The following is a 25,032-nucleotide window of genomic DNA, read 5'->3' as shown; positions in this document are numbered from 1 at the left end:
CGGGCGGGCAGCGGCCATCTTACGAAAGGTTTTGGCGCGCGGGGCAGTCGCCAGGCGTGAGATTGTGGTGGCATCATCGCTGCTGCCGCAGCCGCTTTAGAAGGTAAGGCGGGAAGGCTCTTCCCTGTATTTGCCCTTGTGGTGCGTGCGTGTGTGCTAATGCTAGGAGCGGCAGGTGGTCTCCTTGCTTGAGCTGCCCGTCGTGCGGGTTGCACCAAGAAAACAAACGTGGTGGCTCCGCTTCTTGAAAACCCGGAGATTGCTCTTTCTTATTAGCCGTGTTCTTTGGCTTTTCGGTTTAATTATCCCAGTGTTTCCCAACTTGAAGATATCTGGACTTCAACTCCCAGAATTCCTCAGCCAGCATTCGCTAGCTGGGGAATTCTGGGAGTTGAAGTCCAAATATCTTCAAGTTGTCAAGGTTGGGAAACACTGAATTATCCCTCTAAATGTGAGAGCAAGGATGGATCTCTTCCCGGCAACCTTACATTATCCGTTGCATTTGTATCCATCCTTTTTTCTCCCAGCGCTCAGCATCTCTTCCAGTGAGACCCATATACTGTATACTGCTCAAAAAAATAAAGGGAACAGTCAAAGAACACACCCTAGATCTGAATGAATGAAATATTCCCATTGAATACTTTCTTCTGAATGTGCACCAACAGCATGTGGAATTGATTGTCCATCAGTGTTGCTTCCTACAGTGGGTGGACATAAAAATGGAAACACTTGACTTTGGCATCATAATGTTTGAACATGTTCAAATCGATCAAAACTTGACATATTTTAATGTTTTTTTTAAAAAAAAATCTGTTATTTGATATGTTTTTAAAAACTACCCTTTTTTTTACAGAAATTTAAGGAAATTGGTTATAACCTTCTAGAAATGGCAGACCTCTCAGACTTTCAAAGAGGCCAAATTGTTGGTGCTCGAATGGCAGGCGCTAGTGTAGCAGAAAGTGCCCGAATGTTTGGTGTTTCAAGAGGTAATGTCTCAAAAGTAATGACTGCTTTTGAAAGAGAAGGGAAAACGTCCTCAGCCAAGCACAGGTCTGGTCGAAAGTCGAAGTTGTCTGAGAGAGACCGTCGGACTCTAGAGCGAATTGTTAGTGCGGATCACAAGACCACAGCTCCTAAAATCACTGCAGAGCTCAATAGACACGTACAGAACCCAGTTTCCACAAAAACTGTTCGAAGGGAGCTTCACAAATCTGGATTCCATGAAAGAGCTGCAAGGTATTTCCATTTTTTTGTCCATTTTTTGTCCACCCTCCTGCAAGTGGACAGTTTGATTTACTTGGAGTTGTGTAGTTTAAGTTTCCCTTTATTTTTTTGAGCAGTCTAGTTGAATGGGAATTTGAACCCTGATCTATCTAGTTAGCAAATCCCAACATTATTAAACTACACGGGTCTCCTTTGCTTATAAATTGGTTAAATAAACCACAATCATTTATAATCTTTTTTTTTTTTTTTGCCTTGCTGAAAAATTTGTGGGTAACAAGCAATAATCCATACAAACCCAATACGTTCTCTGCTAAAAATGTAATGTTTTTAGTACAGGTGGTCCTCGACTTATGACTACAATTGAGCCCAAAATTTTTATTGCTAAGTGAAACACCTGTTAAGTGAATTTTGCCCCATTTTAGAATAGAATAGAATTCTTTATTGGCCAAGTGTGATTGGACACACAAGGAATTTGTCTTGGTGCATATGCTCTCAGCGTACATAAAAGAAAAAGATACATTTGTCAAGAATCATGAGGTACAACACTTAATGACTAAAGGGGTTAAATAAGCAATGAGGAAAGAATATTAATAAAAAATTTAACGATATAAGCAACATGTTACAGTCATAAGTGGGAGGAAATGGGTGATAGGAATTATGAGAAAAAACTAGTAGTAATAGTATCGCAGACTTAGTAAATGGTTTGACAGTGTTGAGGGAATTATTTGTTTAGCAAAGTGATGGCATTTTGGAAAAAACGGTTCTTGTGTCTAGTTGTCTTGGTGTGCATTGCTCTGTAGCGATGTTTTGAGGGAAGGAGTTGAAACAGTTTATGTCCAGGATGTGAGGGGTCAGTTAATATTTTCACATCCCTCTTTTTGACTCGTGCAGTATACAAATCCTCAATGGAAGGCAGGTTGGCAGCAATTGTTCTTTCTGCAGTTCTTTTAAAGTTTTTCTACAGTTTTACCACCATTTGTGCCACAGCTGTTAAGTGAATCAATGCAGTTGATAAATAGCAATAGCATTTAGACTTATATACCACTTCATAGTGCTTTTACAGCCCTCTGTAAGCAGTTTACAGAGTCTTCCTATTGCCGCCAACAATATGGGTCCTCATTTTACCCACCTCGGAAGGATGGAAGGCTGAATCAACCTTGAGCCCATGGGGAGATAAGTTAGTAACATGGTGGTTAAGTGAATCTGGCTTCCATATTGAGTTTGCTTGTAAGAATATCACAAAAGTGATACCTTTAATCCTATAATGGCATCAGGGTGTGCTATTTGTAGCTAATTCATATTTTGCTGTTAGGAGGAAACAGTCATTGGTATAGCTCACTAGCAAAGGGTGTGTTTTCCATGGAGAAAATTGGATTTCATTGCTTACATCAAAGTGTACTTTCACAGGGCTATTGAAAATGCTGGACCATTGCAGCCAGTAGTTTGGAGATCCTTAATTCCCCCATTTTTTTCTCCATGTGTTAAACTACACTTCTCATAATTTTCAGTTAGCCTGGAAAGTTACATTTCAAAATATCTTGATGGTTTTGGTTGGGAATTGTGGTTGATAGTATGAACTAAATAAGGAGTCACAGCCCTTAATTGAAGAGCATTACCAAGCTTCCCATGGCATATAAGGGCCAGATTTTCTGGACCTTTAAAGACCTCTGGCATATATTAATCTCTACCAAGTGCTACTAAATAAAATACTTGAGAGGAAGACAAAAGAAATGCTGATGAGCTCTGGCCACACTTTTTGCATTTCTGAACTCAATAAATCAAGGCTTTTAAACTTTTTTTTCCTGGATAGTTCCAGGCAGAGCATATGCAGTAGTTCTATCTACTTTTTTCACCTTCCTGTGAAAGATAAAAGTCAGTAATGGATTTCAAATGAGAGTTATTATCAGTAAATCAGGCTAATAGCATAATAGATGAACATTCCCTAAGCATTCTTTCTTTGATGTTTTCTTCCCAGAAAAATTTGCTACATATACTGAGATCTGTAATCCCAAAATACAAATGTGATATTCTTTCTTCTTGTCTTTACTTGCAGAATGCCTCCCAAGGGGCGGAAAAGGAAGGCAAAGATCCTTCAAGCAGAAGCCACAGCATCCAATGGGGAGGAAGACAATGATGTGGAGAAGTTGCCCAAGATCCAGAAGACTGAAGGATTGGGAGACCTTCATGTGACCATTGAGCACTGGTAAGAGATCCGTGAATCATTGCCTTCCTATTGAGAGAAGCGATCAGTCTTGTTTTAGAATAAATCCCCCCCCCCATTCTGAAAATAATTATTGGGCCTGGGACAGGTATTCAATAAAGAATAATAACAATGTGAATTTAATTGACTATTTGTTATTGCATTTTTTGAAAAAAAACAACCCAAGTTTTATGGAGATGGGTAGATGTTTTAACAAATTAATAGACTAGGGATGGACCATGTAGGTCATCTAGTCCAACCCTCTTGCTCAAGCAGGAGACCTACATCATTTCTGACAAATGGCAGTCCAATCTCTTCTTGAAAGTCTCTAGTGATGAGGTCCCTACAACTTCCGAGGGAAAGCTGTTCCATTGGTTGATTGTTATGTCAGAAAGTTCCTCCTTGTTTCTAGTTTGAATCTCTCCTTGATCAGTTTCCATCCATCATTCCTTGTCTGTTCTTTAGGTGTTTTGGAGAATAGCTTGACTCCCTTTTCTTTGTGACAGCCCCTCAAATATAGGAACACGGCTATCATGTCAACTCTGGTCCTTAAATTGATTGCATGAATGTTGGTAACAGTTGCTTAGAGCTGCCTTCTCTTAGGTGTTCCAGGAATTCTAGAAATTGGAGCCTCAATAAATCTGGAGATTCCTGGCTGGAGACATTTTAAATACATGTTTCCCAAATAGGAAAGAATGCCATCTGACCCTATAAGTACAATAAATATATTTAAACAGATGTATAGAGGTACATTTTTTAGTTCAGAAACAGTTTGAAGTTACAGAACCTGTTAATTTAAAAAAATTGGAATCCTAATTAAGAGACAAAGCTGTAAAAACAGAAAATTATTCGGGTTCAAAGGTGCTAATAGTTTTTTGCATTAGTTTTTCACAGAACCCCACCAATTTCTCATGGAACTTTAAAGTTCTACAAAATAGTTTTTTCAAAAACTAGCCGCCCCAAGTCCTTGGAGAGGGACGGCATATAAATCAATCAAATAAATAAATAAATAACAACCACTCTGCATTAATTGATTAAACCCTGTAGCCTGCATGGAATATGTTTTGAATCAAATATTTCATTGTAACATTGGACCCCTTAGTACAATGAACTTTGCATGCAGTAAACCAAATTGCTGTAGCTATTTGTGTCTTCTGTACTTTGATATTAATGATACAAACTCTGTCATTTAGGAGCTGCATGTGCACAGATCTATTCCAGAATTTATTTATTTATTCAAATTTTTTTTTAAAAAATGTTGCCTTTCTCCTTAGAGTCAGGGTGGCTTACAACATGTTAGCAATAGCACTTTTTAACAGAGCCAGCATATTGCCCCCACAATCCGGGTCCTCATTTTACCCACCTCGGAAGGATGGAAGGTTGAGTCAACCTTGAGCCGGTGATGAGATTTGAACCACTGACCTGCAGATCTAGCATGTTTAGATCTAGAATGTCTTTTATGTAATGATATACAGTAATGCAAATGTCAGTTTGGGAAACATGCCATAAATTGTCAAAATGCCATATTTTTGAGTTTAATGTACATGTATAAAATAATGGACAACTACCCCCGCACCTCAACCTCCAAATGTTAAATTTTTGTTACAAAAACGATTAGATTTTTAAAAATGTGGTGGGAATCTTTTTCTTCTTAATTTACAGGGACTTTCAAATAATAGTTCACATTCATTCTGTAATATTAATTTTTTCCCCTTCAATATTGACAGTACAAGCTGACGAGTCTTTGGACGTAGAGCTGAGGCTATCAGCCAAGAGCTGTGCCTGGCCTTTCCTGACATCCTTGTGGAGGTCAACCTTGAAAAACCCCGGAGAAATAGCTTTGAAGTGGTTCTCTTGAAAAAGGATGGCACCAGTGAGTTATTGTGTTTCTTATGGGAATGGGATGGATAAGACGGTGTTGGATTTGCAATCTCAACACTAAGCATTGCTTATCTAGGAATGTCAGTTGGTTTATTAAATTAATCACATTTCTTGGGTTTCATGAAAAAGCCATGTCAGTTAGGATTGTTGGCCATACAACACACTTGACCACAAGTAGCACAGTGCGTGAATGAAACCTGTGATCAATTTCTCAGGAATTGTCCCATTTACTTGGATTATATTACAGAATTGACTTAATCTTCTTTCTGTTGTACCTATGGTTTGCTTCAATATGCTTTGATCTTTTTCATATTTATTTATTTATTTATTTATTCAATTTTTATCCCGCCCTTCTCCTTAGACTCAGGGCGGCTTACAACATGTTAGCAATAGCACTTTTTTAACAGAGCTAGGCTATTGCCCCCACAATTCGGGTCCTCATTTTACCCACCTCGGAAGGATGGAAGGCTGAGTCAACCTTGAGCCGGTGATGAGATTTAAACCGCTGACCTTCAGATCTACAAGTCAGCTTCAGTGGCCTGCAGTACAGCACTCTACCTGCTGCGCCACCCCGGCTTGCATATATCTGTGACTTTTTATTATTAGAATTATATTCTAAGCCAGAATCTCCAATGTGATTGTAAATCAGAGAAGGGTTAATTCTCTCACAAACTTTGTGCACATTTCACAGTACAGATGTGAAAGTGGGTATTGAAGCATAGCACCAGATCGCCCACTCATTGGGAAAATGAGATTCTCAAATGGTTGAGAACTTCCACAGCTAAGAAGATGGCTTTTTGCCGATATTCACATTTTTTTTAAGGTGGAAAAAAAGAAGATGCCGATGAAAGTGAAAATGTAGTATGCATGTCCCAAACATACTATTCTGGGAATAGGAACTACTGAATTTAATGAGATTTGCCATAGAATGGACAAGCTTGGGTTTGTTGGTTTGTTCAATTTCTATAGCTGTCCATCTCAAAAAATGACTGGGCAGCTAACAATAAAAGAACACAATTAAAATAGTAAAAATTATAAAAATCACACACAAACACACACAGCAGCTGAGATACAGTACTTGGTCAGTTAACAGGTAAGCCAGGAAACTCTGTCTTTAACACATTTAGGAGAGACAGATTTTTAGAGCTTTATAACAGGGTTGGGGCCATTGTAATCTCCAAGAGGAGGTTATTTCACAGGGCAGGGTCTACTACAGAAAAGTCCTGTTTTTCAGTCCTTGCCAGCCAGCACTCTTTGGCTAACAGGATCTGCAGTGCACACAGTCTGTTGATTGAAGTGGACAGGTAGAAACACTCAAAGAAAAGGCTGGTCCCTCAGATAACCCGGTCCCAAGCCATGTAGGGCTTTGAAAGGTGATGGACCCAGCACCTTAAATTGTACCCGGAAACATTCAAGTATCCAGTGCAATTCATCGAGTACTAAGGTTACACGTACTATATCTGGCACCATTTACTACCTGCACCAGCTGAAGTTTCTGAATGCTCTTCAGAGGCATGTAGTGTATGTTGCAATAGTCTAAACAAGGGCATGAATCACCGAGCAGGGCCTTCTGATCCAGGAATAGGCACAATTGATACACTGCCCGAGGTGTGCAAAGGTTCTCCTACCTATGGTTGAGCAGGAGCGGTGAGTCTGGAAGGGAGCCCCAGATTGCACACAGTCTCTCTCAAGATGGTGCAACCTCATCCAGAACTAAAAGTGGAAGAACCTAGTCTCTGGAATGTTCAAATACCCATCGCCACTCTTGCCTTGCAAGGATTGAGTGGGAGTTCATTTCACCTCCACCTTGTCCAAAACAGCCACCAGACACTGGGATAGGACATCTACAGCATTACTCAAAAGGCATGGGGTAGATGTATAAAGCTGGATGTCGTCTGCATATTGATGATATCTTACTGATGAAATTGATGGATCACCTTACTCAGCAACCTCATTTACTTGTTAAGAAGGGGAGAGGGTGAACCAGATCCTGGAGACGCCACAAAGTAAGGGCGGTGGGCTAGCTCTCTCCTTCAATCAACCAGTCCTGACGAAAGCAAACCCAAGCTGGCTCAGAAAGATACCATGATCAATGGTACTGAGCACGACTGAGGTCAAAAAGAGCCAGGATGGGTGTGTTTCCTCCATCCTGATCCTGCTAGAGGCCATTTAAGATCATCTTCCTTTCAAAGGAAATTAATAAGTGCTGTATTTCAGACATGAAAAATGGAGGGGATATAATGTGATGAATATGTTATTTGTTATAATGGATGGCTGTGCTATAATTTCATACAGGTCTTGATTTATTTTACTACAAGCTACAAGTATCTTCAGTTCCTTTTATGAGCTCGATTGCAGAAGCCGCCCCCCGCCCCCCCCCCCCAAAAAAAAAATAGTACAAAGCTTTCTCTGCACTCCATCCCACTAACGCAGCACCAGTTAAACAGGTAGTTTAGAGATGAACAGTATCTGGCTGCAAGTAGCCCCATTTCTTTTGAAGGGAATTAAGTTGATCAGTGAAATAAATTCTGCATATAAACCATGTGACCGCTTGGGAGTATGTTTGGGATGTATTCATGTTGTATTACTGTTGGTGATTGCTTATGTCTTAATTATTTTTAGACATCGAGCTATGGAGTGGTCTTAAAAAAGGGCCACCCCGCAAATTGAAATTCCCAGAATCCAGTAACATCATTGAAATGGTGAAGCGCAACTTAAATCAAAATCAGCAATGATGGAGTAGGGGCAAAGTGGTAAGTTCACACCCAGAATGTTTGTGTCTGTGTTTTGAAGTTTCCTGTTGTTTTAAGGCTGCAAACACCCTTATTTTGATCGGCTATAACTTCAGCTACCAGTCATAACTGCCTTTGTTTAGTGCCATCTTAACTTTGAATGGTTGATGGTTATTAAATCCAGGATTGCCTAAAACCTGTTCAAATAAAACAATGTCTTGAACCTTGTGCCAATCAACTGGTTCCTATACAATATTTGAACAAATGTACAGTGGTACCTCTACTTAAGAACTTAATTCGTTCCGTGACCAGGTTCTTAAGTAGAAAAGTTTGTAAGTTGAAGCAATTTTTCCCATAGGAATCAATGTAAAAGCAAATAATGTGTGCAAACCCACTAGGAAAGAACTAGCTCGGAATTTGGGTGGGAGGAGGAGGAGAAAGAAGAGGACGAGGACAGTCACTGCCGAAGGAAGAAGGTGAGATGAGGTGAGGGGAATCAAAAAAATCCAAAACTTTAAGGCTTAAAAAAAAGAGGGACTCTGAGGCATCGAGGAGGAGCACACGCTTCCCATGCACCGAAAGGCTCCTCTGGCAGCCCAGAAATGGCCGGGATTAAATGGGGACTGGCAGGAAACTGGCCGGGCCTTCGTGCCGCTCTCAAATTTCCTGGGAAATTTTTCCGGGCTCGGATTAAGTAGAAAATGGTTCTTAAGAAGAGGCAAAAATAATCTTGAACACCTGGAGGTGTTCTTAGGTAAAGGTACCACTATACTTGGGAATGTTGTCTGGATATGTAGTATCCAGGATCCATCATTGATCGTAATATCTAAAATGTTGTAAGCCGCCCTGAGTCGCTTTGAGAAGGGCGGCATAGAAATCAAATAAATAAATAAAATAAATAAATAAAAGAGTCATAGTTTACATCTCTGGAAGTTTACATTTTGTATTCTTATACTGTAGGAAACACTCAAATTATGGATAGCCATGTGCATCTGTTGCGTGGTTTAGAAATTGAAACAAACCAATTGTACTCATGGAAGTCGTAAATGATGGTCTTGAACTGGGGAGTAGGATCTGTGGCTAACAGGATTTTTTTTTTTGTTTTCTGCAGCCTCTATGACTGTCTATTTGTCCTGTGAGCTGGAGCATTTATGATGAGATACAATGAAATGGGGTAAAGAAACTCTGGTCGTATCTCTGAGGCTGCTGCCCCTCCTTTACAAGGAAGAATGGACCAACCTTTCCTGCCCCATCCTTTTGAATGTTCGTTACTCCTGGGAACATTTTGTGGAAGAACTTTATTTTCAGTAAATCTTAACCGCCTCCTCTATCTCATTTAGTTTAGTGTTGTGTCCACTGCTTTGTGAATTAAAGTTGTATATCTATATTCACATGCCGTGTTTCATGAGCTGAAATGTTAAACTTGTCCTCCCAGCACATACAACTCGTAACCATACACTACTTCTGAAAACATTTTTTTAAATTATTGCACTTTCATCCCTCCCATGGCTTCAGATTACCATGCTAATATTTTGTCCTGTATTTTTTCACAATAAAACCTAAATGTGTGCTTGTTCATTAGTGGCTTTTCAGAACTTGTACTTAAAAGCTCTAGAGTATTTGGTCCCTTGCTATTTAGAATTGAAGGAAAATAATCCAAAACCAAAGGTATTGAGATTGTTTGGCAGAGAAAAGAGAAGAATTCTTCACTTGCTTGACTTCATTTCCTTATTCATGACAGAATGAAAAACCCTGAAAACCCCCAAGTCTCCCCTCTGCATTGTTTTGGGGTGGGTTTTTTTTTTATTAACTAAGGAATCAGTCAACTTGGAGCATCCAACCATTCCCCAGGGGGAGTCCTAAATTGCTAATTATACTCTAAACCAGTGGTCCCCAAACTACGGCCCGCGGGCCAGATGCGGCCCGCTGAGGCTATTTACCCAGCCCGCAGCAGCGTACAAGATTTTACCATATACTGTATAATATACTAAGTTCCCGAATCTCCCCTCCACTCTGCTGCTGAGCGTCTGGCGGCGGCAAGGAAGAGGAAAGCCAGGGGGCGGGGGGGGGAAGCACCCTATGGCAGAGCAGCAACAGTTCCTCTGAGAAAGAAATTAGCCAATTGCTTTCCTCCCCGCCCCCTGGCTTTCCGCCTCCTCCTCCAGACGCTCAGCTGCAGACCGTCTTGGTCCCTCCAGTGCCGCTTTTTTGTTTTTGTTTTGTTTTTTTTGCACCGGTGAGGTTTGGGCACTTTTGGTGTTGGGAGGGTCTGCTGCGGAGAGGGAGAGAGAGAAAGAGGGAGACATAGAAAGGGACTGAGAGAGAAAAATAAAGCAAGAAAGAGAGGGAGAGAGAGATCGGGAGAGTGCTGCTTTTTTGCTTCTTTGCTGCCCTGCAGGGAGCCTGGAAGCCCTGCAAGAGCGTCTGGAGGGGGCAGTAAACAAGCCATCAGGACCCCCGCGCACTAAATTGTTAACGGCCACAATATCCCGGCCAGGCGATGGGGAGGCCCTCCCTATGGTTGCCCGCCGCCCAGGCCCCGCGCTTGGAGCCGGGGGCGACGGGCCTAGCCTCGGCTTACTTGGCCCCGGCGCGGCCGAAGCGCGGGGCGGAGTAGGCGGCGGCTGCTTCAGGCCCGCCCCCGAGCTGAACTTCCTTTGGCTTCCTTCGGGGCAAAGCTGCAAAGCTCACCTGCCACCTCGAAGGAAGCCAAAGGAAGCTCAGCTGAACGAGGACCGGCTCTTGGTCCCTTGAAGCTACCACCGCCGCCCACTGCGGAGATCCCTTCGCCCGAACGGAGGCGGCGGCGGGTTCAAGGGACCAAGAGCCGGTCCTTTTCGGAGCTGCATTGCTTGAGGAGATCCCTTCGCCCGGAGGCTGAGGCTGCAACAATTCAGCGCCGAGAAAGACCAGCTCTTGGTCCTTTGAGCCCGCCGCCTCCGTTTGGGCGAAGGGATCTCCGCAGTGGGCGGCGGCGGTGGCAGCTTCAAGGGACCAACAGCCGGTCCTCGTTGAGCTGAGCTTCTTTTGGCTTCCTTCGAGGCGGCAGGTGAACTTTGCAGCTTTTGCCTCGAAGGAAGCCAAAGGAAGCTCAGCTCGGGGGCGGGCCTGAAGCAGCCGTCGCCACCTATTCCGCCCCGCGCTTCGGCCGCACCGGGAGCTCTGGTGGGCGCGGGGCAGCAGGGCAAGCCACGAAGGTGGCGCAGCGTGGGTCAAGCGGGAGGGCACAGCAGTAGTCCTAAGGCGGCGGTGGGGCGGTTGGCTGCAAGGCACCGGCGGCAGCGGCTTGATGTGTTGCAGGACGCCGTACATTGCTGGCGCTGCCCCGTGCCCATGCCCAGCGCAGCGCCAGCAATGTACTACGACCCGACGTCGGTGCCACCGTCTTGGGAGCTTCTGCTTGCAGCCGACTGCCCTGCGGCGTGTTGCAGGGCAGAAAAAAAAAAGAAGAGAGGAAGGAAGAGAGAAGAAAAGGAGAGAGAGAGAGAGAAAAAGAAAGCAAGAGAGAGAGGGAGAGAAAACAAGAGGGGGAGGGAATGTGAGAGAGAAAAGGAGAAAAATGAGAAAATGATGGAGGGAAAGAACGAGGGAGGGAAACAAAACAAATGAGAAAGAAGGAAAAAAAGGGAGAGGGAAGAGAAGTGGGAAGGAGGGAGGGAGAGAAAGAAGGAGAAATGGCAGGAAAAGGAAGGAAGGAAGGAAGAAGAAATGGAGGGAACAAGGAAGGAAGGAAGAATGAAATGAATGGAAGGGCCGGAGGAAGGAAAGACTTTTGGGGGGGGGTGTACATTTTTTTAAATTTTTCTCTCAACATACATTCAAACAATACAATGTACCATCTAATTTTCCCTGAATAAAATGCGGTATTTTGTCAGTAACTAATATCAATCATCAAAAAAGTTGCAAAAGTTTTTTTTCTAATGTTGTCATCCAGGTACATACTTTTCTTTTAATTAAATTCCCTCCTTAATGTTCCTTCAAAAAGTACAACACCAATTATATTTCTAACTTATTAATCATTATGCCAAAGTGCTTCCTTCTTTATATATTTTTCTATAAATATTTTTATACATTTTTCTATAAACCAATAAAACCTTGTATAGCCAATCAGATGTTAACAAAAGAAAATTAAAAACAAAACATAAACATGTATGAATTTCAGACTTCTTCCCTCCCTCTAAATAGTACATTCCCATTTTTTTTATGTTAAAATAAGGTATGTGCAGTGTGCAGAGGGATTTGTTCATAGTTTTTTTTATAGTCCGGCCCTCCAACAGTCTGAGGGACAGTGAACTGGCCCCCTGTGTAAAAAGTTTGGGGACCCCTGCTCTAAACCTATTTTTCTCTTCTGATTAAAAGAGACTATTAGTTTTCATTTTTTTACTGTTACTATCAATCTTCCTTATGCTTGCCCAACAATTTGCATTTTATTATTATTTATTTATTGGATTTATATGCCGCCCCTCTCTGAGGACTTGGGGTGCCTTATTATTTGTGTTGTTTCATTGTTTTATATTTTTTTTTAGCTATAGTTAACCCCAAAGATGGCTTCAGTGTAAATATCATAAATGATGTAAATATGATGTAAAAATACCAACAAAATTTAACAATTTTTATTTGAACAAGTTACAGTTCAATATTTATTCCAGTCTTTGTGCCATCTACTCTTCAGAATGTTCTGCATATATGAAGAGCTTTGGGTTGTGAGAGAAGGAAGCATTTGGCACAGCTTCGTGGAGGTATAGGTCATTGCACTTGAATACACTTCTCTGTGAAGAAGCTGCAAACACACAAGGGAGATGGTTTCAATGAAAAACAAGCAACTTGGCAATTATTCTCAAGCCTCTAGGGAACCTTATTTAAAATACAGAAAGTTAGCAAGGCACTTAGTTCCCAGTATCAGTGTTTAATCACTGCAGGCCACTTATCAGAAGGAAAGCCATCTCGATTCAAGTGGGCCATCCAGCCAAAGGGAGCAGGAGAAAGGGGTGCTGCTTCCAGCAACATATGAGAATTAACATTTACAGCAAAGCATCTACCACTGCAAGTGATGAATTGGTACTGTGATCTCCAGTAACTGGGAAATACAGCAGTAAGATCAGCAGACCCTCTGCTGTCTTCCTTCCAATCTGACCTTCAAACTCAAAAAATAAAAATTGAAAATTGAAGCATTGAACTGAAGGAACCAATACACAGAGCAATTTTTATCCTGTTGCGAAGTCCTTTATACTGTATTGCCTTTGAACTGTTACCTCAATATAGTAGCTCCCAGCTTGGGACAACAGTCGTCCTAAGAGCAATGAATTTTTATTTCCTGGTTTGGTCAATTCACTAGCCATTAAATAAAATGTTTTTAAAAATATTGAAGGGAAGCACATGACGTAAAACAGTTGAGGACAACATTGTTTCACATCAGCTCTTCCCAGAAAACGTAATTTTGTCCTCTGAATTATAAGTGACGCTTTAAATTGGTGTTTTATGTTTAATGTAAGACATTTACATTATGATCAATAAAGGAAATTAAATAGAACACATTTGTGTAAAATTATTACCAGCCCCCAAGATGTCTCTCACAACATAAAACCTTACTTTTCACAAAAGTAATGATGTAGGTTTCCTGCAGATTACTTATCCAACAAGAGGCCAGAAGAACCCTGGCATCCTGCAAGATTATACCAACATCAGGGTCATGATTTAATGAGGCTGAGAATGGGTGATAATGAAGCAGCCTCTCCCCAGGTTGATTTTAAAAGGGGCTTTTCCGTCATCTAGACAAAATACTAAAAAACATGGAATCTATTAATTGCTTGTTGTGGCAGATTCCTTACTATTTGCCATGGAATTCTAAGTGCAATATTGTCTGCTAGCCCACCTCACCAAGTAATCAAAATAATTTCTTGCCACTACTTGCACTCACTAGTTCAGAATATCCACCTCAGTTTCAGATATAGGAGAAGGATCTGGCCGGACACATTCAAGATTAAGAAAGAAATCCTCCATCCCACCAACATCTATGGTTTCTTCGTCTAGGCTGGCTAAGAAAGATGGCAGCTTGCAATCCACGTGGTGCTGCATGGGGTTGCTCAGAACAGCTTCAATAAGTGACTTTTTTTCTATATCTGAATTCCCTGCACCGTAAGTTAGAGGTCCTTGGTCATCACTTGTCCAAGTGACAGACAAAGGCTCAGCAAATTTTGCAGTCCCATCTGTGGATTCAGACAGTGGACAGTGAGCAGGTGATGGCTGACAATCTCCCAACTGGAGAGAGGCTGGCTTGGACAAGGAAAGGCAGTCACCATTAGGCTCAGGGGTTCCAAGAGGAAGGCAGTTAAGGACAGGGCCCAGCAAAGAGCTCCCATTTGTTGAGTCACCAGCTTTATTCGTCTTATCCAACTGCAAACATACTGTACAACATTTCTCTTTTTCTTTAATTCCAACATTCCCTGGGACATTCTCATTTGCCTGGGGTGGGGCACACAGGCCTTGTGTGATAGTGGTGCTCTCGATTCCCCCAGGGGCATCCTCATCAGCCAGCAACAACTCTAGCATTTGTTCCAACTCTCCGGCTGAAGCAAGGCTATCGTACGGCTCTTCCTTGACCAAATCCAGCACAAATGCCTCCATGTCACAATGATTCTGAGCAGCATCAGTTCCTTCATCCAAGGCCGCCTTCTCAGGCAGTTCTGGCTGTTGTTTTATCACACTCTTTTCAGGACCCAGTGCAGCCTCAGCAGTTGCAGGGAGCCATTTAGGAGAGCTGGCCAATTGCTGCACCTCTTCTACGTCTGTTTTAGAATGCCTGGGTTGAGATTGGAAGCCCTCCGCTTTCAAAGTGCGCCCAGTGTTTTTCGCCACTGTCGGCTGCACGGCAGACGATTCGCGCACCACTTCCCAGGAGCTGCCATCGATAGCTTTTCTGAGCTTTACCCGGCCTACGTGACCTATTTCTTGGGGAACGTTTGGGCAGGGTGATGGATCACTGGAGGTGCGCTTTCTGCCTTTGGATTTGAGAAGAAGAGCGGGGTTTCTGAAGTCACAAGAATGGTTATCCTCTTTTCCATTCTCATCCTTGACAGGGCACTTTTGTCTCCAAAGACGTTTCACAAACCTTGGTGATTTGCTGGATGTCACAGTGCAATGGTCTTTGAAGGCACAAGACGTAGACAAGGGTGACAAGGAAAGCTTTGGACGCCTGAGCTTTATCTTTTTTGAATTCTGCAAACTGGCCCTGGTGTGGGTATCTCCAGCCTCAGTCTCCTCCTTTCTGTTCAGACCGCCATTCTCACTGCTGCCCATTATATTCTTTATTGTGCCTGGAGAGCGTTTTTTAACTTTTGATTTCATGGGATCAGCAGTAATTGTTTGGCTTTTTGAAATCTGTTTGTCACCACTCAGCAATGCGGTATGCTTTTGTTTCTTTACATCCTTCTGATCAGTACTGTTGTGGCTACTTATTTCTTTGGAGGATGGTATAAAATTAGTGCCCTGTGTTGCTCGCTTGCCTGCAGCTATCCAGGATGTCAAGCTACCTCCAGAGGGAGCAGAAGAATGAATTAAACTTGTCTCTGACCTGGTTATCTGCAAACAGTTCCTGTTTAATCGCTGGCCCAGGTTTTTTTTCACTAACTTTCCTCCCTCTAACTGTAAAGAATCAAGTTCTGACACCTGAAGCTGTCGTGCAGCTGCAAGAATATCCTGAGCTTCTTCCCGGGACACCTCCATTTCAGATGTATAGAGGAAATCTACCAATTTACGCAACGTCCCAATTTTCAGCCCCAGAATGTCCAGCACCACCTTATGTCCCTTGGGGGGCATTTCTCGCTCCAACTGCTCTGTGAAGAAGGGGCTGCAGGCCGACAGGATGCAACAATGAGCTGGAACAGCTTCACCTACAAAGAACACCATTATTAGCAGGTACTTTACCAGTGGACCATCAATTTTGACTGAAGATGTTCTCCATGGGCTAGCCTTGAAATTCTCCCACAGTCCATATATAATGTCAGCAAAGTGAAAATTTTACTGGGTCAGAGCAAAGACATATCTTGTCCAAAATTCTATTCCCAGGGCAACTAACCTGAACTATTTTACTTGCCCTGGCATGAAATGGAAGGAGCATTTGCTAACTCAAATGCACCTTGAAGCAACATCTCCCCAAGCAACTGTCTTTGCTCCCTTTTTCTGACAGAAGAGAAGTGCAAAGAAGTGGAAGGGCAAGGTATCAGAAAGGAACCTGGACTTCAGAGATGAAAGGGCCTGGTCCATTTGCCAGTTATAGAAACATAGAAGTCTGACGGCATAAAAAGACCTCATGATCCATCTAGTCTGCCCTTATACTATTTTCTGTATTTTATCTTAGGATGGATATATGTTTATCCCAGGCATGTTTAAATTCAGTTACTGTAGATTTATCAACCATGTCTGCTGGAAGTTTGTTCCAAGGATCTACTACTCTATTCCCGGTACATAGATCATTGATTATTTATATTTTAAGCATGCTAACTTAAATAATGTCTTAATTATACTTAAGTATTACGTATTAACTGCTTTTTTCACATGTTAATTTAAAATAGTTGTACATTTAAAACAAAGTTGCAAGAACAGGGTTGCTTGCAAGGGATATTTTAGCTCAGTCTTCCTTTTATATCAACTTACTGGGTAGTGTTAAAGTATACATTTTTTTTTTTAAACAGATACCTGCATCTTTCCTAACTAAATTTGCTTAAAGTTCTTAGGCTAGTAAGGCTTCTTTAAGGCAATGCTTAGCAATTTGATCTAGTTATTTGGGGACAATTGAGTAACAAAAACAATTGCAAACTGTACAAGCTAGGTTTTTTATTTTGTATTTTTAAAATACAAATTAAATTAAAATACAAAATTTTATTTTGTATTTTATTCACAACAAGATATCTAACAAATCCATATGCATGCCAGAGGTAAAATTAAGCACCTCAAATGGCTCCATAGATTTCAGTGGAAGAATTCAACACAACTATAAATAACAAGTAGCAATGCCAGCACGCTAAATAACTTCCTTGGATCTATCACACGTTTTTGGGGTGGGGGCAAAATTTCATTATGGCTAAAAATGTTTCAAGCATCAAGGCTTAATATAGGTAATCTTCAACTTACAACCACAACTGAGCCCAAAATTTCTGTTGCTGAGCAAGACAATTGTTAAGTGAGTTTTGTCCTATTTTACAACCTTTCTTGCCACAGTTGTTAAGTGAATCACTGCAGTTGTCAATAAAAGTGTTAAAGTGAATCTGGCTTTTCCATTGATTTTGCTTGTCAGAAGGTCACATAACCTATGGATATGTTTGAGGAATTCTAGGAGTCTCAATCTGAGGTGCATCAAACTGGGTGAGGTAGCAAAATGGATTCACAGGCAATTTCATATTACTTCAAATTTCAAGGCAAGTCATGGCACTGAAAACAGGATATTCATCATACTTCACATTAAACTACTGCAGTAACAAAAAGAATAATAGACATTTTGGATAATTATTAGAACTATGCACATCCTATAAAAGGGTTACTCTGCACTAAACCAAAGCTATTGCTCCTTTTTATACAACAAAGCATGATAAATATACACATACTGTATATGGAAAAACATGAGAAAACTTATGGAAAAAATTATGTGAGCCTGAAAAATTAGATTTCTCTCTCTTTAAAAAGAACATGCTGCATATTGGCATCTACCATCTGAACATTTCTTTTAGGGGACTTGTAAAGCTCTAAAAAAATTTCAGCCAAAATACCAGAACTTGACCCACTCTATTTATTTTAGATACCTCTCTTTCAGATTTTAGAAAAATTAGTACCTTCTGCTTGTAGGACAACATCACAAAATAAGTCAGCCCTTTGTTGGCGATGGAGTTGTAGGAACACCATACGGAGTAGACGAGAATTCCTATATAGAATCTTGGGTTTTGTATCTGAAGAACTCATGGTAACAGAACTTTCCTTCATTGTATACCAGATTTCTGTGAAATAAATGTTGCCCATGTTAGCACTGCAATTGGAGTCTATGCTCAATTCTCACTAGTTCAAAAGCATTTATTTCAACTAAATTCAGAATTTAATCTGGTGGCATACTACCCAGCATAGGAAATACACATACACACAAAATTACATATACATATGTATATGTAACATATTTTTGATTATGAAAATGGAGAGTAGTATAGATCTATTTCAAGCTCTTTAGCTCTCATCAGTTAAATTTTGTTTCAACCGAAACAAACATACACACACACACACACACACACACACACACACCCTTCTTATTATTCTGTCAAAGTTTCCCTTTAATTTTATTAACAGTATTCTACTAATATATTATCAGAGAAATATTCTAATTTTTCCTCAATGGATACTTTCTGAAAGACATTTTTGAACTGCCTAAATTGTTTAGTAGAAAATAGTCTTATGGATTTTTCAATCTTGCGGTTGATCATATTAAACAAAAGTCCTAAAAAACAGGATCAGGACAATTGAAACAGGTATCATTTCATCTGGTATGTAATTGCTACATTAGCAATTTCACTAAATGTCAAACTTTCTTCAAAGCTTTATGAAACAAGAAGGCACTCTTAATTCAGAATCCTTGCATTCCTGGAGTAATAAATTGTTCAAAAAGTATACCTTCACATATTTAAAATTTACATAGATGGGTTTATTCCTCTCATCGTGCATTTATATTTCAAACTGTGTCTAGTGTGGGGGGGAAATGCAACTTATGGAAATACACATTCTACTGCCAGGGTTACGTGGTTTATCTGGGGCAGGAGGCAGAGGCCAGTAACCTCTTAGTGGCACAGAATGAATGTTTTAATGACTGTAGCTAAAATAAAAACTAAATGCAGTTGATCTAAATTTGCTAAATAAAATCACGATTATTTCCTACATATTTGATCATTATCCTTTTCTAGTCACATTAAAATTTAGGTTTTGGAGGTGTTTACGGCTGACCCTTGCACTTCGGTCTGTTTAAAACAGCCCCATGCAACTTTCATAAACTCAAAACGCGACTCCAGACTTTATAAGCCACATTGCCAAATGAATGTGACCGGGGCCTATTTGGAAAGAAAATTGCAGAGTTTAAGGGATGAATAAAGGACCCAAGGAATTTGTAGTTTTAACATTTTACCTCAAACCCATTAACAATTTGGACCAGGAGGCTTTGCGTCCTCAGGCCCTCATCACCTCCCCTCTTGATTATTGTAATGCGCTCTACATGGAGCTACCCTTGAAGAGTATTCAGAGACTCCAGATAATCCAGAATGCAGCCACGTGAGCCATCATGGCTATACCTCGGTATACCCATAACACCAATGCTCTGTGGGCTACACTAGCTACCGATTAGTCTCCAGTCACAATTCAAGGTGTTGGTTATTACCTATAAAGCCCTACATGGCTTAGCACCAGACTATTTATGGGATCATTTCCTGCCACATACCTCTCAGAGATGAATAAGATCCTACAGGGTTGGTGTTCTCTGGGTCCTGTCGACTAAGCAATGCAGATTGGTGGGACCACGGCGGAGGGCCTTCTCTGTGGCTGCCCCAGCTCTATGGAACCAACTCCCGCCTCCAATGTCTGTATAGCTCCCATCCTATTGGCCTTCCGGAAAGCTGAAAACACCTGGCTTTGCCGGCAGGCCTGGGAGCCATGAATATTAACATCTGTCATGGCTGAAATATATTGATTGGTATGTGTGTCTTTTGATAGGATTATGTTGTGGGTTTTATGATAGGGTTTTATATTGGTTTTATAATGGGGTTTCTATAATTTGGTATTTATTTGACTTCTTACTATTGTTGTTGTATACTATTTTATTTTATTGTAAGCTGGTCTGAGTATCGAGATATTGGACGGCATAGAAGAATAGATAGATAGATAGATAGATAGATAGATAGATAGATAGATAGATAGATAGATAGAATGCAAAAAGGAGCAAAAATTTCACTTCATATATTGAGGACCAAAATAGAAAAAGATTGCAAGTTTTATGTTAATTTATAGCTTACAACAGTCACAAATAAACATGAATATGTAATTCAAGAAATCGGAAGAATGTCAAACATTTATCAAAATGTTTTAAAGTAATCTTGTAACCATAAAATTAGGCAAGATATTCACTGATTTATATAAGACTAGTTGCGCAGAATATATTTTTTTAATCTGTAACTTCAGTAATTTAAAAAATTATTCCTTCCTATCTGAAGTTATACTATTGTTAAATGAGTTGCCTTCAGCAAATACGCTAAACCATTTATTTGTTTGGGTTTTCCATCTTGAATTCAGCCAACTATTTTTTCCATAGTTAACCAAACCATGGCTTAACATGTTTCCATTCATTGGACACATTCATATAACAGGTCTTCAGAAGTCTGGCATATAGATGATCTACCCAGTAATCCGGCACCAAAAAAATAATTAAAAGCCTTGCTCTAATCAGTGAAAACAGTCATTCTTGCTAGCGTTCCAGCTATCTTTCCAACTTTGAACTATTTGCCTTCACTCACCTTGTTCCTCTCCTCCTGGATACTGGGGGTGAGAAGAGAAAGGGAAGCAGAGATGGCACAGGAAGATACTCCCAAATTAGCAGCTCTTCTGTTTTCCTGCCTCTGTGTCCAGTAGCTAGGGATTGTCTTCAAAGTAGTTTTCTTTTCCAGGTACACGTTGTATACAGGCCCAGGTAGGTTAAGTGCCCAATAACAAACCTTAAATATAAAGCACGGCTACGGCATTTTATTTGATCTACATTTTGACTCAAGTTCAAAGTTTACATGACATAACTTTCAATAACATGGCTCAGTAGCCATGTAGTTTTATATTAGTACAGTGTGTGGACTAAATCCAGCATTTTGAGAGGTTCCTCCCAGCCAGCTCTTCCCATGCACTCTGCTCTGATCCTTTCCAAGCAGCACAGGGAGATACAGCAGGGATGTAAAGGTAGTCCTTGACTTATGACCAAAATTTGAGATCAAAATTTATGTTGCCAAGTGAGAAATCTGTTAAGTGAGTTTTGCCCTATTTTACTTTTCTTGCTGCATTTGTTAAATGGACTGCAGCTGTTAAGTTAGTAACTCAGTTAAGTGAATCTGGCTTCCCCATTGACTTTGTTTGGCAGAAGGTTGCAAAAGGTGATCACGCGATCCTGGGACACTGCACCCGTCATAAACACAAACCAGGTGTCAAGCATCTGAGCAAAAATCACATGACCATGAGGATGTTGCAACAGTCATAAGTGTGAAAAAATAGTCATGTAACTTTTTTAAAGTGCCCTTGTAACTTTGAACGGTCATAAACGAACTGTTGTAAGTCGAGGACTATCTGTATTCACCACTGTCAATGGAGGGGGGAGTTTGCAATTCATCTGGAGGGTTGCTGGACGAGGAAGGGGACACATCTTTTCCTTTAAAATCTTTCTAATATCATGTCTGTACAAGCAGGACATTCTTTGTAGTTCTCACATCTATATTATTTGGATTCCCTTGTTGGTAATAATCATCTCATCTTATGTAACAAAGTTTAGAAATTGTATGCTACACAAAATAAAATTTCCTTTTGCTTGTACTCAATCATCTGCTTCTTGTATCCTTATTTAAAACTGCTTCATCCAAGTTGTTTCTTTTTTGCTGTTGTTGTGAATCATATTATACTGAGCAAAATAAAGCATTTGTTTAACTAAATTTGATTGGCTCCTTTATAAAATTGCTTTTCCCCCTGGAACCTAAAATGTTGGCAAATGTGGCCCTCAACACTGAAAAGTTTGGAGATCCCGAATTTATATCAATGGTTATTTTATTTAGTCAATTGGACACTGCTTATGAACTTCCACATTCTTCATAACTTGCTTTTTCTAAAAACAAACCACCATGTCCTTCCTTTCAAATCCCATTACCTGGCATTTAATTGACACTTGAATCTATATTATTTGGATTCCCTTGTTGATAATAATCATCTCATCTTATGGTAACAAAGTTTAGAAATTGTATGGTACACAAAATAAAATTTTCTTTTGCTTGTACTCAATCGTCTGCTTCTTGTATCCTTATTTAAAACTGCTTCATCCAAGTTGTTTTATCTGTTATTTTCAATGTATAAATACTGATATGTTATAATATTTTAGTTTGGAGGCTCCTTATTTCATATTATATACCGATAACTGATTCTAATGCTGTTGTATCAATTATTTTATCCCATCACTATCCTGCACTTGAGATTGTACAAGTTAGTGAAAGAAAACTCCTAATTTCTTCACTATCCTAATTTTTATTGTCATTTCATCATTCTTCCCTCCAAACTCCTCTCTTAATAATGTAAACTATTAAAGAAAAGGAAAAAAAAGTTCCAGCCCTTTTTGCTAATTTTCACTGCTCCTTCTTGTAGCAATTGCAAATGAGGATAATCTTATATTTCCTATCCCGTCTTTCTGCATACATATTTGTTTCTGATATTCTTGTTGTAAAACAGATCTAGCAATCTCTAAAACTGCTCTAGATATATTTGCAAGTGTAAATTTAGCAAATCCAAAAGCTGTAATTTTGCATTTTTCCTGTCATTGAAATGCCTCTCTTAATTGAAACCCATTCACTAAAAGGAAGCAAAATCTTCCAGACAAATGCATTAATGGTAAAAATCTCTTTTTGTTCATATTTTCAATTTAAAGTTCCATTCAAAATGAAGATAACTACTAGTGGGCATTAAGCAGTGCTTCTCTAGATTTATGCTGCAATCCTGTATATGCTTACCAAAAAAAAAGACCCACTAAATAACCACCCTGAGTCCTTCGGGAATGGGCAGCATATAAATTTAATTAATGGGTAGTGGTGAAAAACAACTAATCCATGATTAGTTTGACTCAGCGTTTGACTTTCTGGATAGAAAAAAAAGCCCAGCAGTAATTTGTGTTGCATTTTTGAACCAAAGAAGGCAATAGGTAATCCTGGATTAGTCGTTTTTTCACCACTACCCATATACTACCCATATTATTTTTCTATCTTCAGAAACTCCAAAGCGGCAAACAACTCAACTGAGAGATGCACACCTTAACAGCTAACCAAGTACAACATTGCCCCACAAAAAAACGGTACAAGGAAAAGCAGCAGGAAAAAGCAGTAAAATAGCATGAATTGGCTAGATGATCGTTCACAGCACCTTTCCCTTCAGGGATGTTGGATTTCAACTCCATCATGTTATGCTGAGGATGATAGGAGTTGTAGTCAGACATATAGTAGTATATGTCTGACATATACATATGTATATACTATATAGTCAGACCTGTATAGTAGTCCTTAGAGAGTTGAGCGGCATAGAAATATAATATAATAAAATAACCCAAATATTTGGGTTCCCCATACTTGGGGAAAGACGGGTTCAAAGTTACGGGGCGGGGGAATATTTCATTTTCACGACTCCTCCTCTTTTGCCTCGATACAACGCATTTCCCCTACTGTACTCCCCTCTCTAGTCATTCATTCGTGAAAGTCCCACGGAGGCTTTTCCCCACCTTCAGTGCAGGACCTTCCCTTTCTCGTGCTCCCCAATTCCCTTTGCCTTCCAGCCACGGCCGACACAGGGACGGCGCGTCGCCTACGCCACTCGAACACCCGCACCGGCCCCTCCCCGATACCCACTCGCCCCACGCCGCCTGCAACAACGCTCCCCGGCAGCCTCGGGCAAAAGCGGGGGAAAAAACCGTACCCGCACGCGCCGGCCACGCCCACTCCCGGGAAACAGCCCTCCCATTGGCTGGAGTCCCAGCCCTTAACGAGGCAGGCTGGCTTTTGGCGGGAGGAATCTCGGCTTTAAAATTAAAAAAAAAGCGAGGCGGGAGGGAGCCAAATCGAAGCTTGCTTATTTTGTTTGAAGCTCTCTCATTTGCGTCTTTTCCCTGGTTTGAGGAATTGAGGCTTCCGTCCTTTGCGGTTCCCGGCTATTTCTAACAAAAGAAATTAAACGGACGGTATTAATTCTCGCCTAATAACGTATTAAACTTGAATGCCGCCGAATTTAACAACTGCCCATCTTACCTAGAGATAGCTTACAACCGATATGCCTTATTCGCTTTTTTCTTATTACAAAGGAGGTGGTTCTGGGGAACGCGGAAAGAGGAAGGTGGTTGGAAATGAGCAGTATCTGAGAATTAGAAGAGGTAGGAGAAAGATACCATCTTTCTTAAGTCCCTGCAAGATGGGAAGGAAAATGGGCCACCTCTCCAAGAGGGAAAAATGCAACCATGTGCTTTTTAAAGTTAGCTGTTGTGGTTCAGTGTGGGTGTGCATAAGTGCACCAGAGTGCCTTCCGCACCTGTCCTAATGTTTCTCTTTTACTAGTATCATGTATATAAATATATCTTTGTATACCACCAATACCTACTTGACAAAACAAACAAATAAATGAATAAAAGTTAAATCATTGCCTCCTAGAAACAACATTGTCATCCAATTAAAATCAAGGTTAATCCCTGTGCTAGGTTGTTGGTGAAATGTTAGAATAGGGATAAAGCTTTTATCTTAAATACAACTATTTACAAGCTTCACATGGACCCCAGTATTAAGTAAAATAAGTTTTAGTATACGCATATGATAATGAATGTTTTTATATTATTTTAGGATCTTTAGGGTTGTTTAGTTATATTAATTGGATTAGATGTACTATGTTTTTATATATGTTGTGAGCCGCCCCAAGTTCTTGGAGAGAGGTGGCATATAAATCCAATTAATAAATAATAAATAAATGGGTAAAATTCACTATATAATAAGAGAATTTCGGAATGGCAAACATCAAATGAGTTCACACTACCCAACTATGATTCCCTTAATCATGATTTACTGAATGCATACATGGGAGAAGGCCACATGCTTAATCACAGATAGCAAGCCAGTTTATAACTTACTGGGAAAATGAACACAACCACTTTTTTTTAATTTTATGGCTACTGAACTCAAATTTTCTTATATTTCTCAATTTAGACAACAAGTA

General features: G+C 40.4%; 2 protein-coding genes across 10 annotated transcripts; one reads left to right on the top strand and one right to left on the bottom strand.

Annotated features, from left to right (window-relative positions):
- SELENOH (selenoprotein H) lies at nt 1–9,615 on the top strand. Of its 2 annotated transcripts, XM_070736146.1 has the most exons (6): nt 17–103; nt 854–1,236; nt 3,278–3,427; nt 5,152–5,297; nt 7,928–8,058; nt 9,149–9,615. In XM_070736146.1, the coding sequence occupies exons 2-5, from the start codon at nt 887–889 to the stop codon at nt 8,038–8,040; spliced, it is 759 nt and encodes a 252-aa protein (XP_070592247.1). In that variant the 5' UTR covers nt 17–103; nt 854–886; the 3' UTR covers nt 8,041–8,058; nt 9,149–9,615. The 2 variants fall into 2 exon arrangements, with proteins under 2 accessions (XP_070592255.1, XP_070592247.1); XM_070736154.1 differs by lacking the exon at nt 854–1,236 and having other exon boundaries at nt 1–103.
- A 3,013-nt stretch (nt 9,616–12,628) lies between these two features.
- BTBD18 (BTB domain containing 18) lies at nt 12,629–23,843 on the bottom strand. Of its 8 annotated transcripts, none has more exons than XM_070726871.1 (5): nt 23,752–23,843; nt 20,568–20,765; nt 17,862–18,023; nt 13,955–15,926; nt 12,629–12,817 (listed from the first exon to the last, which is right to left on the bottom strand). In XM_070726871.1, the coding sequence occupies exons 3-5, from the start codon at nt 18,007–18,009 to the stop codon at nt 12,784–12,786; spliced, it is 2,154 nt and encodes a 717-aa protein (XP_070582972.1). In that variant the 5' UTR covers nt 18,010–18,023; nt 20,568–20,765; nt 23,752–23,843; the 3' UTR covers nt 12,629–12,783. The 8 variants fall into 8 exon arrangements, with proteins under 8 accessions (XP_070582972.1, XP_070582931.1, XP_070582964.1 ...); XM_070726830.1 differs by having other exon boundaries at nt 13,972–15,926; XM_070726863.1 differs by having other exon boundaries at nt 23,558–23,791.
- Nucleotides 23,844–25,032: the final 1,189 nt, after the last annotated feature.

Source organism: Erythrolamprus reginae, chromosome 1 (assembly GCF_031021105.1).
Source record: "Erythrolamprus reginae isolate rEryReg1 chromosome 1, rEryReg1.hap1, whole genome shotgun sequence".
Lineage (NCBI taxonomy): Eukaryota > Metazoa > Chordata > Lepidosauria > Squamata > Dipsadidae > Erythrolamprus > Erythrolamprus reginae.
The sequence above is the reverse complement of the archived record's forward strand: the minus strand, read 5'-3'. Positions and strand labels throughout refer to the sequence as shown.